Source organism: Pollicipes pollicipes, unplaced genomic scaffold (genome assembly GCF_011947565.3).
Source record: "Pollicipes pollicipes isolate AB1234 unplaced genomic scaffold, Ppol_2.1 Scaffold_7261;HRSCAF=8764_pilon_pilon_pilon, whole genome shotgun sequence".
Taxonomy (NCBI): Eukaryota; Metazoa; Arthropoda; class Thecostraca; order Pollicipedomorpha; family Pollicipedidae; genus Pollicipes; species Pollicipes pollicipes.
In genome coordinates this window covers 17,402,758-17,418,871 of record NW_023597054.1, presented here as the reverse complement: position 1 = coordinate 17,418,871, position 16,114 = coordinate 17,402,758, and the positions used below count along the sequence as shown (strand labels likewise).

Sequence of the window (16,114 nt, the reverse complement as noted above, 5' to 3'; positions counted from 1 at the left end):
GCTCCGCTGTGACGGGCGTTCTCTGTTGTTGTCGCGGTGCGTGCCGGCGGTAACGCATTACTGCCGTCACGAGGCGGCCTGTAGTCGTGATGTGCGCGTGTTTCGATACCACTCATTTGTACATACACTGTGTCGTGGAAGTGTACTCGGAAATTTTGTATACAGCTAAAGAGTAATAATAACGCAAATGTCATGCACGATCGTGTTGATGTAGGCTCCGTTAGCTTCATCGCGACCTAGAAAGCCAGTCATACGATCGGGGGTTGTTTGAAAAATATTGTTCAGGAACCACCAGTCTTAGCGTGAAGCTTGGTGCACTACTGTGCACCAAGCCTACAAAATCCGGTCGATGTGTTCGATCTGTCACGGATCTGATAACCGAAGGTGTGAGGTTTCACTCGATTACAACATAAACATCTGAACCTCCGACGGCCGATGACACCGCTTTAAACACACGAACCTCGGACGGGCGATTATTTGGCGTCCACGCGTCGTCTCAGGAGTGTTTGGTGGGCCGACATACCGTGCCCGGTCATCACAGGCGCCTACAACCGGCCAGCGCACCATGGCTGCCTTCGCCGGAGTCTGTCAGGGACAGTGGCGTCATTAGAAGCTGCAGCAGACCGGTATGTGCGTCGTAGCCGGCTGCACCAGATATATGCTAGGTGCGAGAAGCCACCCCCTGATTCCGAGCCACGACCTCTCGCGCCGCTAGTGGCACCGTAGCGTGTTCGGTGTTGGTTGGCTGCAAGGTCACCATTGACTAACGGCGTGTCTGCGCCTTGAGCTTGCACTTTTTGGACGCATCGCAGGGTTCCTGTGCGAATAATGTGCATGCTGCCTACCGAGAGTGCATTAATCGCCGGTCGGCCCTGTCGGTGACCCGAGACGTCCCAGTGCGCTGCCCCGCGAGCGGCCAGCGCGTCAGCCTGCCACTGCTCAGCGCGTGAGTGCCGACAACTGCACACTGTCTAAATAGGTACCCGAATGTCTCGACTTACTGGTTTCGACTACTGAAACCCGTAGGCATCATGCAAGTGCAGGGATCAAGCCTGACAAACGGCAGCTATATCTCTCTTCAACACACACAAATGGGGATAGACGTTTATTTGGCGCAATGGGCGGATTACGAAAAAAAAACACTAAGAAGCAGTGACGCACTGAGAGAACAGAGGTAACGAACAAACGAATGCAGCTCGTTTTACACTTGAGAATAGTAATCCAACGTCTGACTATTATCACAATAGCCAATCACAGGTCAGTCAGCTGGGCTACGCCGCGTGACTTAACATGGGGGGGGGGGGGCCTCCCGGAGTTGGACCAGCGCTGTAGCTGAACGGGCCCGTATCCGCTCCGGGGCAGTAGCCAAGGAAGACAGACGTTGCACGGAATGATAGTATAGTACATACCAAGTGGTATCAGTCGCATCGCACGACTGATACCACTTGACCAGGCATCGTTATGACACAGGGTGCTGACGTCACGTGTATCAAGTAACTTCAATCGCATCGCGCACCGTTATGATGCGGAACCATGCATCAGACGTACATTAACAACATTTAGCGAAGTACGGTAAACGTTACACTACAGCTACAGGTGTCCGTGAGTGACGCATTGTGACGGCATTCAGATAAAAGGGCTGGCTGGAGGACCCCGGAAGAAGAAGCTCTCGCACTAGTCCCGTCGCACGCGCCCGGGTGGCAGGTTGAATACCCTTCATTCGGAGGGGGGAATTTGACCCCTTGATGTCTCTAAAAATAGGAGAGCAACGAGTACCAAATTCATACCGTGGGTTAGCCTGTATGCAAACTTACTTGCAAGGCAGATTTAGGTTCCTAGATCAAGACCTTCGGGTCAAATTGACGCTTAAGAAGTTCATAGAAGGTAACTGTTGTGGTCCCTGGCATAAGTAAATTCGAAATGAACACCAGAAACTACCCCATACAGCAGGCTATCGAGTAAAAAAACAAGTTGGTTTAGCCCTGGTCCGACCTTCATACATAATGCACATGCGGTGATGTGTATGCAATTTGGTTCCTAAACCGTAGTATGTGGCCGCCCGACATCTAGCGACTATGGCGTAAGCCGTCTAGGGTGGAGGACCGCGGAATAAAGAGTAGTTTGTGATGCAGCGGTTTAGATACCAAATGTTGGGTCGGAAATGACTAGAGGTCGCTGGATGATAAATGAAATCACCGTTGCCAAAACCGTTGTTTGATTTCACAATCACCGCTGTGAAATCAAAGTCACCGGAAATGATAGAAGCTAAATGACCCCCCCCCCCCCACCCGAGCGCGTGTTGAACAGAACATTGGTTCTTGACCGCTTTAGTGATGGGCGCTACATGACCGCACAGTCGAAGCACCCTAGAGCCCCAATTACTACCACGACCGTCCTTGTACTGACGACATTCAGATACCAGGAGTGACCGGAAGACTGCGAAAAAAGATGCTGCCCGCTGGAGCTTCTGGAAGCATTGGTTCTTGACCGCTTCAACACGATGTCACGCCCTGCATCGCTCTGGATCCGCCTCTGTCTAGCGTGCCCGCTGGAGCTTCTGATGGCATTGGTTCTTGACCGCTTCAACACGATGTCACGCCCTGCATCGCTCTGGATCCGCCTCTGTCTAGCGTGCCCGCTGGAGCTTCTGTTGGCATTGGTTCTTGACCGCTTCAACACGATGTCACGCCCTGCATCGCTCTGGATCCGCCTCTGTCTGGAGTGCCCGCTGGAGCTTCTGATGGCATTGGTTCTTGACCGCTTCAACACGATGTCACGCCCTGCATCGCTCTGGATCCGCCTCTGTCTAGCGTGCCGTGGGAATGGCTTGAGGCGTTTGGGGCGGCCGACGTCAGCGGGGAATGTGCGTGTGACGGGCAGTTGGATACGGACCTCGTTCCGGCTACGTATGTTGCCCGGGTAAATGTACACTTGAGGACCCGTCGGCCGGGCCGGGCCGCGGCGCACCAATGATTGCAGGGACAGTGGACATTAGGGTGTGACATCAGTAACAAAACCTTGTGAGACAAAGAAATTCTTTGGCGCAGGAGTCCAGAAGTACACGGCATGGCAAAAGTTCTTCCCAGAAACTTAAATTCGTGAGGCGCGAGCCGATCGAAATATCGCCGTAAATCGATACCCGGCGTTGCAGTCACCCCATGCTGGGCGGTGGCCGCCGCCGCAGGTGACACCAAGCCGCGGGCGGCAAGCGACCCAAAATACCTTTGCGTATAGAAACGATGCTAACGAGCGCTCTTTATGCTGTCGCACGAGAATGTCCCGGTCTAAGGTCTAATATGCGGATCAGACATTGCCCGATTGATTGCCATTTGGTGGAAACTTATGTGCCGTTGAGTATGAACTCGTACGAGTATGCTGGTTAGCATGCAATGGTTAGCATGGTTAGCAATGCTTTCGACTTTCACTCCTCTAAGACAACTCACGTGATGCAAACAAAACTATGTATGGCATATCACCTAGAATATATTGTCTGGTGTGCAACTCAATACACACAGCAAGTTCTGCAGCCTGTACTACGGGCGTAGGGAGACCCCATGCATGTCTTGCTCGTTGCCAAGCCCGTGTATTCGATGCACCGACCCAAACAGCAATTGCTTACAGACTGTAAACCCAAAACGCGCGTCAGCAGAGATCGCACGGTAGCAGAAATACCTTCGTAGCTAGGCTCCACATCTTGCCGAAGGTCCAGTCCTGGTCGCAGACGTCCTCGGCAGTGCAGCGCTGCGTCGCACTTCTGGTGTGGACCAGATAGGGCAAGATGGCCAGCGGTGCCTGCACTTTGTTCCGCAGCCCGCAGTCGGTGAGGTCTCGCAGTGAAGGGCGTGTAACTGGTCCATGCCAGGGAATCAGTTCGGTGTACCTCACGGCCTCCAAGTTTACCGCTGAGATGGCGAAGATCCTGGGCTGAAGGAAACGCTCGGTTTGCTGCTCACGTGCGGCGCGAGGATCGGAACCGCCTGTTCGCGGACCATGCGGTTCTCATCCCACACCATGTCCAGCAGCAGCAGTTCCGGACGGACCCAGTACCCGTTACGCTGGAGGACTGGCTGCACCGTGGCCTATGTGTGCTGCGGCAGGCCGCGGAGCGGCGCGATGCTCCGGAACAAGCTGTGTAAGCCGGAGCCGCTGTTTTGTCGGATGACGAACCGTACTGACACATAGTGGCCGACCACGCACTGGACGAGGTTCTTGAGAGCGCTGCTGTAGGTCTCGGTAGAGATGTGAACTAGAAGCAGACGAGCGGCCAGTGCCAACCATCTGAGAACAAAGCGAATATATTACAACAATGCGCTACGAACTTATCATTAGATCATACAAAAAATTGCGCCTCTTTAGTGTTTGTAATTATGCCGATATCCAGAGTCCTTAAATATGACGGACTACATATAAACAAATATGCTGGTAAGCATGAACTAACCATCAAATGATGCGACATACTACAGCACAAGGTATGATAATCAATGCTCAACAGTGAGCACATGAAATACCAATTGATACTTGATGAACTTTACTTACTCATTGCTGTACATTCGAAGATAATGCGTTTTCATATTTACCTGAAATGGTTTGATGGTCCGATTCGCAGCTGGGCTGTCACGTTTCGGACAGAGCCGTTTTGAACACCGGCGGCCAGAAGGTACAGCAACTGCTGGTTGGTGCTCAGCTCCCGAATCAGGTCGACCGGCAGGTTTGGCATGTACCCCGACCTAGGCTTGAATACCACAACGTCCCTCTCCCAGACCTCTCCGGCACAGGTCTTGCCGATGGGTCCAGTAAAAAAATTCGATCCCGTGGTCGTGCCGTCCAAGCTCGTAGCAGATGGTGGAGGCTCAGCTCGTTGCCGTGCAGCTGGCAGATGAACCAGTGTACGGGTGACTCGGTGGCCAGCTCAAACAGCCGGAACACGTCGCCTATCGTTTCGGCGTTGACGGTTGTGCCATCGCAACCGAGCACATTGATGCTCGGACGTCGCGCTGCGGGCTCATGGAGTATAGGTCGTTGAACAAGTGCAGGGCGTGACCAAACTCGGACGTAAAATGAGTCACGTAGCGGTTGCCTGGCTCAGTGATGACAGCCACGTGTTTTTCGACGGCATCCGTCTGGCCCCGTGTGGCTCATTTAGCTCTTGCCTTCGCGTCCGTCGAAGTAGAGGATGGTCAAACCTGACTCGTGGATTGCTTCAAAATTTTAATGAGCTGTCTCCTTTCTCGTTCTGTCTCTTGCGCAGCAGATCTTCTTAGGATCTACGATATTTGATTTCAAGTAGCCAGTCCGTCTCTACTGTCTTCTTCAAAGGCGTTGATAATGGCAGCAGTGGCTCGGTTTGAGCCACCGTAGTTGCCAACTGCCAGAGCGGTGTTAGTCAGACCGATGACGTAATCATATACAGGGACGGTGGTCTCAACCGGAACGAACACTCGGCGTCGTCGCCACCTTCTACCATGTACGGAACCGTGTAGGAATCCGTGCTCTCGGCTAACTCTCCAGCGCTGAGACCACATGGTCTCGGAGCAGGCTCGGGTCAGCACTTGTAGCCAGCGCAGGCTGAGCAGACGGCGTCGTTTCAGCAGTCGGCGGGGAGGGCGATTCAGGTTCAGCAGCAGATACCGCCTCACTGGTGGCCGAGCCACGACGCCCCTGGAGTTGCCTAGTTATCCTCCTCATTTCGCGAGCCCCCCTAGCTACAATAGCATCCCGGTCATATGACCTCAGCGTAAGCTTCCGGTGCCTGCACTGGTCCTTCATGGCAACCTCCCCCTGATACACTGAGCAGGCAACTGGGCATGGAAAGCTGCACTGAGGCTTGCACTAGCATTTCGCGACATCAAGAAGCTCGTTGAATTTCGCAGTGGCGGCGTTGCTGTGTCACTCTTTCTTTGATCTCTTGCTGATAGCTCTGTTGGGATGACATCAATCCCTCTCGATCAATTTTGCCACGTATCTTAGATCATGAACAGGGATCGCTTCGTTGGTCCACAGTACCCTGATTTCTATCGTCGCGGTCTTGAAGATGGTATTAGTGAAATACCTCTTCGATTCGCTCAGTCACCTGATGTAGCTCGATGTTTTCCCGTAGTCAGCAGTTGGTGATGGGACGGTAGAGCTGGGTGGCCTATCACAAAATGTTTTGTGCGTGACCGTGTGGCCCTCGGCATGCTTATGCAAGTAATTGTTCGAAATAAATGTTTTAGTACCGGCGAAACTAAACTAATAAACCCATATCTCTCACGCAAAAACCACATGAATTCATCACATCACATCACAGGGATGTGTTAACAATAACGGACTTAGACCTAACCCGGTCTGCTGGAGCATTCTCATAACTGCACAGCTTGGGTTTGCCAAAAATTAATGTTCCTTACTAAAAAGTCAGGTTAAAAGCTGTCTGGCAATGTTTTGCTGGTGCTCTTCATGATACACACACACACACACACACACACACACACACACACACACACTATATATATATATATATATATATATATATATATATATATATATATATATATATGTATATATATATATATATATATATATATATATATATATATATATATATATATATATATATATATATATATATATATATATATATTTCATACTTAATCCACCAAGTACCAGTAGTGTGGAATGTGGCAGCTTTGAGGCTTGTTGGAGGATGATCCCAGTGCGTAAAATAGGTGGCGCTAGTATCGAATACGGCTTCCTTGTACTATCAAAGAAAAACTGCTTCCGCCTCACGAATATCAACATTGGTGCGGTACGACGGACCTGAAAGTTTTTTATTCATCCGTGTGCCGAAGAAAAGCTTCGTCTCAGCTGATTGCAAGAAATTCACCCCCTCGATGACACACCTTAATGGACATGGAAGCATCACAACACGACACACGTGGGCTCGTTGGCCGCCGAGCATGCGCGCCCATAAAGCGCCGGACTAGCCGGACCGAAGAACAGTAATATGGCCAAATAGACTAGCATCTCGGAAAGTTCGCAGTCTGTCAATCTCGTGACCGGCGCGCGGCACTCTGCCTGCCACCTATCGTGAGGCAGGGCTGCATGAAGAATGTCACGGCTCATCGGGAGCCTGAACACGGCCGCCACCGTCACAGGAAATCATCGCAGAATGCCTATATCACAGCGTGAAGTCAGTGACGTCATGCCGCGAGACGCCAGCTGGCGAGCGCCCGTCTGTCTTGTAATTCGGAAGCGGGAATGTGTGAAGTAAAGTGAATGTGAATGGCAGTGAAGTGGACACGTCCGGTCGTAAGCGAGACCGGCAGCGGTGGTGAGAGGCAGCGCGCAGCACCTAACGCGGTCCTCCGCGACGTCAGCACGCGGTCCTCCGTCAGACATCAGCACGCATTCCTCCTGCGGCCGTCCGTCAGACGTCAGCACGCGGTGCTATGTGAGACAGCCGGCGTCTTCACGGGAGGCCCAGCGAGCCTCCACGCACCAATTTGATTAGTTACCCTGGTTAAATCAACGCTGGGCGGGGTCGCACCGTGCCCTCGGCGGTGTCGGAGTGCAAACCGCCTCGGCAACAGCCACGGATCCGCGACCGACCGCACCAGCCGCAACGCCTCCGCTCCTTCCCGCTCCCGCCGAGCGGGCGCGGGGCGGCCGGCGCCCTCGCTGCCTGCCGCCGCGGCCCCGCACTCAGTCGGTGGCCAGGAACTGCATGAGGTCAGCCTTGTTCTGGACGGGCGAGCGACTGGGCCGGCCCAGGTTGTCGCGGGCGCCGGCCGCCACGCGCACCTCCAGCAGCACGGGCCCATCGGCGGCGCGCAGCTGGCAGACGGCCGCCGCCAGCTCCGGCCCCGTCTCGGCCCGCATCGTCTGCCGGCGGCCAGCGGTCAGCGGCGGCGCCGACCTACCGCAGCTCTGGGCTGGCAGCAGGGACGGCATGACATCGATGGGTGTGAGACAGGTGGCCGAGCCACGCAGGAAAGACCGGGCTGACATCGAAATCGGCACGGAAGAGGTGGGGAGGCGGGCCCACTACACGTCGGTAGGTCCTCTCTGTCGAATGAGTGACCGACCACGTGACTGGTGTACAGCTATTTGTACCGATTTCAGTAGAGTGCGACCACCTCACGAATACAGTGGCACATCAGCTACGTTTTTACGGTAAGCCACAACGAGCAGCCTCAATAATTCGGACTAGACACAAACACGACCGGACCCAGTCAAGTCTCCTCCAGCGCGTCAGACCGACCGGCAAGACACGACACCAGAGCCGGCGCCGGCTCGCGGCACGACCTGACCCAGTCAAGCCTCCTCAACCCGGCAGACAGACTCTGGCAAGGCGCGGCACCAAATCGGCGCCTGCTGGCGACCGCTCACCTGACGGTAGCCGCACGCCAGCGCCACCTGCGCGATGTCGAGTGAGGCAGGGTCGGCGGCGGCCGTTGGCTGACCGCCCACAGAGTCGTGCGCGCCGTTGTTCAGCACCACGTGCTTGAAGTTGCGCGGCTGGCGCTGCCCGACGATGGCCAGCGAGCCCATGTGCATCAGCAGGGCGCCGTCACCGTCCAGACAGACCACCTGGCGGCAGGGGAGGGGGAGGGGGTGAGTACCGAGCAGCCGGCCGGCAGGGGCGCGCGACGGCCAGTCCCGGCGGTGGTGAGCAGGCCGACGCACGGAACACGGCGGACTCACGCTGACTCGCTGAACAACGCGCCCCACCAGCGTCCGTGTCGAGAGCGTTGCGAATTATTTCCACACAGGGTCGCATGGTGTCCCAAACAGATGCCTCCGGAGAGGTGGGACAAAAGGAACGAGTGACCTGGACGCCGGATGAAGACGTGGCGGATATTCATCCATCATCAAGGTCCACCACGGAACACAGAAAAAAAACATTATCGAGCACTCACTCGGATCAACAGCCCGACACGGAAGGCCGAACAAAAATGACTGAGGCATATACCACATATATGCCTGTCTACGGTCCACAACCAGTTTAGGAACCTCACCAACACTCCATCCCACGCCAGAGCCCTGTGTCTTTTCCCCTTGTCAGACGCCTGCTCGCCGCATCAGCACGCCTGCTCGCCGCATCAGCTCACCTGCCTCGCCGGCTTCTGCAGAGCGATGCCAAGCGCGATGGACGAGGCGTGTCCCATGGAGCCGACCGTGAGGAAGTCGCGCTCGTGGCCCTGCTCGCGCGCCACGCGGTATTCGAACAGCTCACGCGATGCCATGCCCGTGGTGCTGACCAGCACGTCGCGGTCGTGCAGCCCGTCGGCCAGCAGTTGCAGCGCCGCCTCGCGGCTGAGCGGCGAACTAGCGCGGCGGGGTCGGGCGGTCAGCGACGGCGGCCAGGTGGTTGGGCCACGCTCCTAACGCGTGGGACGGCAGCCCCCGGCTGCCTTTATCAGTATGCGTGTAGGTAGTTGACACAGCAAGCGAATGGCAAGTACATATCCGACTAACCACATGTGAGCAAATCAGTTATGCAAGGGCAAACAAGTGAAAACATTCCCAGAAATATGAGTTACAGTTCAACATTCAGCAAAAACGCTCGTAGCTGAGAAGCTTTCCCTAGTTTTTTTGGGGGGGAGGGGGGAGGGGTAACAGGCAGTACATTACAACGCTTCTCTTACAGCAGCACAGCTGGTTTGGGCATTTGTCGCATGCTCGTCCCGCTGCAGACTCACTCGAACGCCGGTTCTAGCTCGAGCGCATGCGGCGAGAACGCCTGCCGCTTGACCAGCAGCGCGTACGGCCCCTGAACGGTTCGCATGTGGCGGAGGGCGGCGTGCAGCGCCCGCTCGGCGCCCGCTATGTAGTCCGGCAGCGGCTCAGACGGGATGCCCATGGCGTCTGGCCAACACAGGGATAGCGGGGCTAGTCAGCTGGCACCACCGGATCGGGTCACGGGCTCACGCTGGGCGGCGACAGCACACGCCGTAGGTCAAGCGACCAATGCAGCCGACATCAGGGCAACGGTGGGCAATGGTGCCAACTGCGAGTCACTACATGAAAGCATACAATACCGTGCTGCAATGCCTTAACAACCACGTGCTTTGAGGGAAGCTTAACAAACAATACTGTTGTTTTCGCGTCAATAGACAGGTGGCAAACAGCACAATACTGTTTCATCCCGAGTCAATTCTGTGAAAGTGGGTCGGTCCATCTCAGGTTTAGTGCGAGGATAACGTGATGCTAAGGAGCCTGGTACAATCAGCCGGTGCAGCCTCTGATGATCAGAATGATACCGACGACGCTGTTGAGCGCCTCCGTCCGCATCCCAAGTAAAACAATGACCAGACCTGTCGCATCACATGGACCCAGAGATTTTCCCACATGTCCCAAGACTGCTGACAATTCTGAACTGGGAGACTGAATGATCCGCGTTAGTGACTTCTCCCAGACATCAACATGTGCTGGGCTTTCGACTCATTTACGACAGCACCAACTGTCAATGAACCTGCGACCTCTCCCTGGAAAGACTGAAGGTATGTGCTGAGCCTGAGATCCATTACACTGGCATCCTAGCGTGCACAGGAAGCAATGTGACTCCTGCCCATTTTTGCGAAGCCCTCTACGGAAAAACACATCGTCCGCCTTGGTCTCAATACCATAAACAATGTCTGTGATCAGCTATCGTACCTATCAGGCCTACGTAATCGCGTCTGGGCCATCTGTGACTATTATGACAGCCCACGGCAAACCCGCGTCAAGCCGCTGACAGGCCCGTCCGCCCATGTTGGACTTCAGACCGCTGGCGAGCGTGTGGCTCGAGAGATCCCGTCTGTCGGCAGCGCTCCCGCGACCCGTCCGCGAGCGTACCGTCTATCTGTGGTGACCATGCGTGACAGAGCGCCCACCTCTGCGGTACCCCTGCGGGCCATCCATCAGCACCTCGTCTGTCCGTACGGCGGCGCGCGCCATCTGTCGACCGTCTCGGCAGCCCGTCCATAGCGTGCCCGTGCCACCCCTGTGATTGACATGGCGGACCCGTGGTTGACCTGGTAGGCACGCGCTGCCGGCCCTGGACCACGTGCTGAGGCTCTGTGGAGCCGTCCGAAAAACGGCAGCTGGCCTAGCGGGCTGGGTGCGGTATGGCCTTGCACTATCTGCTGCGGCTGACTGACCCATGGGACTGACCTAGCAATCTGGGTGTGGTCTGTCCCTGCACAAAGCAGGCTGGGTGCGGCATGGCCCTGCACTATCTGCTGCGGCTGGCTGACCCATGGGACTGACCTAGCAATCTGGGTGTGGTCTGTCCCTGCACAAAGCAGGCTGGGTGCGGTATGGCCTTGCACTATCTGCTGCGGCTGGCCGACCCATGGGACTGACCTAGCAATCTGGGTGTGGTCTGTCCCTGCACAAAGCAGGCTGGGTGCGGTATGGCCTTGCACTATCTGCTGCGGCTGGCCGACCCATGGGACTGACCTAGCAATCTGGGTGTGACCTGTCCCTGCACCATGTGCTGCGGCTCGTCTCGCTTGCCCGGCTCGCCGCGCCAGCCGATCAGCAGCAGCATCGGGAAGCTGTACACGTCCGGCGAGGCCAGCGACAGCAGCGGGTTGGCCGCGTTGCCCAGGCCAGAGTTCTGCCGGCGCCAGATCTCAGAGAGATGCAACCATGCCAGACGCGGCCGGACTGGGAACACGGCTTCCTAAACACGACTCGGGCGTGGCGGGCAGCACATTACAACAGACACGAAGAATGCAGCGAAAATGGCAGAGAAAGGTCCGGATTTTCAAACTATGCGGTCAGCACAGCCGCAACGGCGCAGAGGCTAACAACTCCGGTTCAGCCGGCAGTGAACATAGCGATACGTTAACTTCGCAAAATTCTCACTCAATTCAAGGAACTAAGTACCGATACGCATAATGAACCATGATCGGCCCCTATCGGGCCATTCTGAGCAACCGATGCGAGTCTCTGCGAGTTCACGGCCGGAGGCAAGGGCCGTCACCGATTCACCGGTGGAGAATGAGCCGGTGGGGGGGGGGGGGGGGGGGGGGGCATGACTGACTCTACATCGCTCGAGTGAAGCTTAGCTAGTCAGAATGTTTGGTCACCAAATCATCGGTCACTCCTCACCTCGAGCACAATTTTGGACCATCTCCCCCCCCAATGGAGCTGGATACACCCAGGCTGCCCAATCCTGGTGACGCCCCTGCCACACAGCCCAGCTAGGATGGCGGCTGGCACGAGCTCTCTCACCTGCAGATATACGAGCGGAGTGCGTCCGGTGGCCAGGTGATAGCCGGCCGCCAGCGCCACCGCCGAACCCTCGTTGGCCGCGATCACGTGATGCGACTCGGCCACGCTGGCCGTGATGTACGCGCAGAAGTCTGCCAGATCGCGAGTATCAGGCTAGGCACAGAGTTGCGTGCACAATGGCTGCTCTGCGTGCTCCGTAGATGGCACCCGAACAGCGTCGATGCATGGTGCAGCGGCAAGAACTACCGGCAAGAGGCGCCACCTCGCTGCGCGGCCACTAGTATAGCTTGGTGAACCCTTCTGCATCGGGATCAGATGACGTGGCGAGTGGCGCGAGCTTTGACGTGCGCCGCTGGAGGCCGCCTGTTTCACCAACGGCGATAGTAGGAACAACTTCGGTAAGAGAGCTATATTTGCTTTTTTACCGAACTCTCTATCTTCGAACATTTTCATCTCTCTATCTTCGAACTCTCTATCATCGAACATCGTAACATTCGTGGCATAAAAGCTGTGACATTAATGCCGAGCAAATCTAGGTCATGTCAAACTGAGTCAGCCATATCAGGGACTTCGTCAAGAACTTAGATGTGAGCGCTGTTAGCATAGTTTATCTAATTCAAAATACATTGTGATAGTTTTGTTTTTGGTGTGTCAAGTGATATATTATGATAACTTTGCTATGATCTGTAGCTGTGTTCTATTCTGACTCAGTAAGCAAGCGTGCCTGTTTCGCTTGGTGACAGTGTTGTGCTTGTCTCGGAAAAAAGCATGTGAGAAAAAATACAAATGCCTTAAAGTCCTTTTGCCGCCGTCGATGACATACAGACAGGCTAGCAATGAAAGGGCGTGGTCAAAGAGAATATCAATGTGTGTTTCAGCCGGTACGGGCGTGCGTGTGGTGCAGGCGTACGTATGTAAAACGTCCGGCGTAATTTTTCACCAGAAAGTCATGCCATCTATACCTTTGAAAGAGGACTGGGTGACTCTAAGCAGAAAGTCTTGACAGATGGGAGTGGCGGGCGTGCCCGTGATCAGAGACTGAGAGACTCTGAGTAGAAGTTTAGGCTTAACTGATAGACGGAGTCGAAACCCGCCTGTATATCTTTAACGCACATTTCACTGGGAAATAGGAATCTCGCATCTGCAAACGGTTGGAAATCCCTTATCAAGAGAAGGGGGGGGGGGGGGGGGGCGTCTGTGGTACGCCTTCCAGCCGGGAGTCGGGTACACGACCACGGCATCGGACATCAAGAGAGGGGGGTTGGGGCGTCTGTAGCACGCCTTCCAGCCGGGAGTCGGACACATGATCACGGCATCGGACATATCTTCGAGAGCAGGGAGTGGGGCTACACCTTTGCACAGACACCCGGGCACACCGCACCTTTGAGCAGCGAGTCGGGCACGCCGCAGAAGAAGTCGATGCCGACGTCGACGAGGGCGCGGTGGAAATCGGCCGGCGCCAGGAAGTCGCGCACCAGCTCGGACATATGGCCGGCCCGTCGGTTGCGCCGCTGCTGCTCCGCGTATTGCTGCGGCGGGCAGAAGTGCCACGCTGGCGGTCTCACACGCCCAGTCGCCGCCACCGTCCAGTGCCAGGTGCAGCCTGTACAATGTCTAGCGAGCACACTCAGCGTGCCCAAAAACCGAGAGCCATGTCTCAAACGCATGCAGGAGATTGCGCCGACGGCGGACGCGCAGGAGCCCCTCCCTGGTCCTGCCCCGCTCCACCCCCCTGAAACAGTCTAGCATCTACCTATAAGACTACAAGTAAAATACAGCGCTTGCCTGGCAAAAAAACGTCATCGGCTTCCTTCGAGGAATAATGAGATACCTATAGGAGGTTACAACAAGTTATACTGTGGGCTGCATTCATCAAAAGCGGCTTATCAACTCAAAATGATAAACTAACACCGCAAAACTGTGATGATGAGAGGTCGGTTATCACAATGTTTTCACTATCATCACAAACATGCGTTGAATTGTATTTGACGGGCGTACGACGCGCTTGACAAGTACGTGCAATTCTCATGAAGCACTGACACGCCGCATTCTACCACCAATCAGGAACACCCGTTATTGCGACCAGCTTCGGAAATTGGGGCACGCCACCCTGGTCCTCGCTGCAGATTTTGAACGATTACCCTCCTGTTTGTCGAAAAATAGAGAAGATCTGACAGTTTTGGGACAATCCACATGCCCAATATTCAGAATGGTCCGACGACGTTTTAGCCTCTCCTTTGCTGCCTGCATGGCGAACGCGAAAAATGCTTTGTACTGGTAATTCAGCAGTGCTCGATACGAGCCTCCGACCGGTGCGTTGTTTGGCTTGTCCGGCACAAGAAAGGTCAGCTCGCAGTTGGCCAGGGGATCAACCAAACCCGGAACGGCCGCGTCGCAGCGCTCCACCATACGCTAAACCCTCTGACATCCTGTCTGGTGAAAGGCCAAGGAGAAACTATCAAATTATCGGAGTCGGTCCATCCTGCATGTCTGGCTCCCAACAACGGCGACAAGCTCGGCTATGCAAGGGCTCTAAATCTGAAGCTGTCATACAAGTCACTCGACATAGCTTCCTACAAAAGATGTCACTTGATCCGATGGCAGTAGCTGGGATAGGCATACCTCCGATCGGCAGTGAGACACCACGTGTCTGGAAACCGAGTCATTCCCTGTCCTGTTATGATTACCACTTGGCTATCAATTCAGCCATGGTTAAGCTGCTCATGATGGTTCCAATCAAGACTCACCATAACTAAACTTAAGTATAAACTGTGTTCCACCCAATTGTAACATAGGGATCCAAGCACTGCTAGACCTGTGGCTTCTAATTGGAATGAGCCCATCAGAAATACTGTTTCAGCGATGTCTGCCGCACCACCAACCACTGACAGTCATGTGGCCCTTGCCGCGAAATGGTCAGCATTAGCAGCACCACCTGCTACTACAGCAGGCACAGAAGAGGGCAAATCACTATTTGCGATCCAAGCAGCCATGCAGCCGGTTGGCCGGCACAATAAAAACATCACAGGGATTGGAGAACTTACTTCCTCCTGCCGAGGAAAGCTCTGCAACAGCGCCCAGAGGACTGTGAGGATCGGGCTGCAGCAGGTGACATTATCGCTGTCATAATGTCATCACACCAATACACTGCAAAAAACAACAATACAGGCATGACACATAGTGAGACAGATGACAACCATAAATAATATCACAATGAAATTAGGTTGAATGCAAAAAACACACTTGAAAACATCAGGAACCAGTGCCTGAAGACTGCTCCCTTCATCAGTACATTAAACCCGCAATTATTTGTGTGAAATTTAGTTTTTTCATGAATGCACCTTGGTTGCCTCCTCACACAATCCTGAAGAACAATGCTTTAATGCATCACACACAAAGGTGAACTCTACTTATCACAATTGACTGGCTATTGACTATCAAGCACATGCTTCAAAAAGTGGTTCAGTTGAACAGGTACTGAGCAGGTAACTGCACAAACTCCTTTTCAAGATCCAAACAAATTAACTGACAATGGAAAGAGCAGCTTACAGATTCTGTGTGTTTCCATTGTTGACCCTTTTGGCACCAGCCACAGCAAGTAAGACACTGCCGCAGTCGCACTGCTGGCTTCCTCAGTGGACATCAGACTTGGAAAACATTGCTAGACCTGGAATCAAAACAGAGATTCTCTGACAAAATAAGATAGGATGGGGAGAGGGGGCAAATATAATTTAACCATGCTTGCTTTTATTCAACATGGGCAGAAAAAGTACATATTTTAATCAAGCTAACAGAGGTGGCTCTAGCATTAGTATTTATCTTTCCACCCCAGTATTTCAAAATTCATGCAGTTAAGTATGCTGCATGTAAACATCATTCACCACTGCAAGAACTATGGATCCTGCCAGCCTCAAAA

General features: G+C 54.3%; 2 protein-coding genes across 2 annotated transcripts in view; both read right to left on the bottom strand.

Annotated features, from left to right (window-relative positions):
• The window catches only part of LOC119111116 (protein patched), a gene marked incomplete in the record, with an annotated part of 42,997 nt that overhangs the window by 16,087 nt on the left and 10,796 nt on the right, over positions 1-16,114 (bottom strand).
• LOC119111763 (phosphonopyruvate decarboxylase) lies at positions 6,678-15,778 on the bottom strand. Its single transcript, XM_037235591.1, has 9 exons — positions 15,748-15,778; positions 15,243-15,345; positions 13,580-13,727; positions 12,199-12,329; positions 11,419-11,578; positions 9,678-9,843; positions 9,087-9,303; positions 8,365-8,565; positions 6,678-7,857 (listed from the first exon to the last, which is right to left on the bottom strand). Exons 3-9 carry the CDS (start codon positions 13,683-13,685, stop codon positions 7,678-7,680), a joined length of 1,161 nt encoding a protein of 386 aa, XP_037091486.1. The 5' UTR covers positions 13,686-13,727; positions 15,243-15,345; positions 15,748-15,778; the 3' UTR covers positions 6,678-7,677.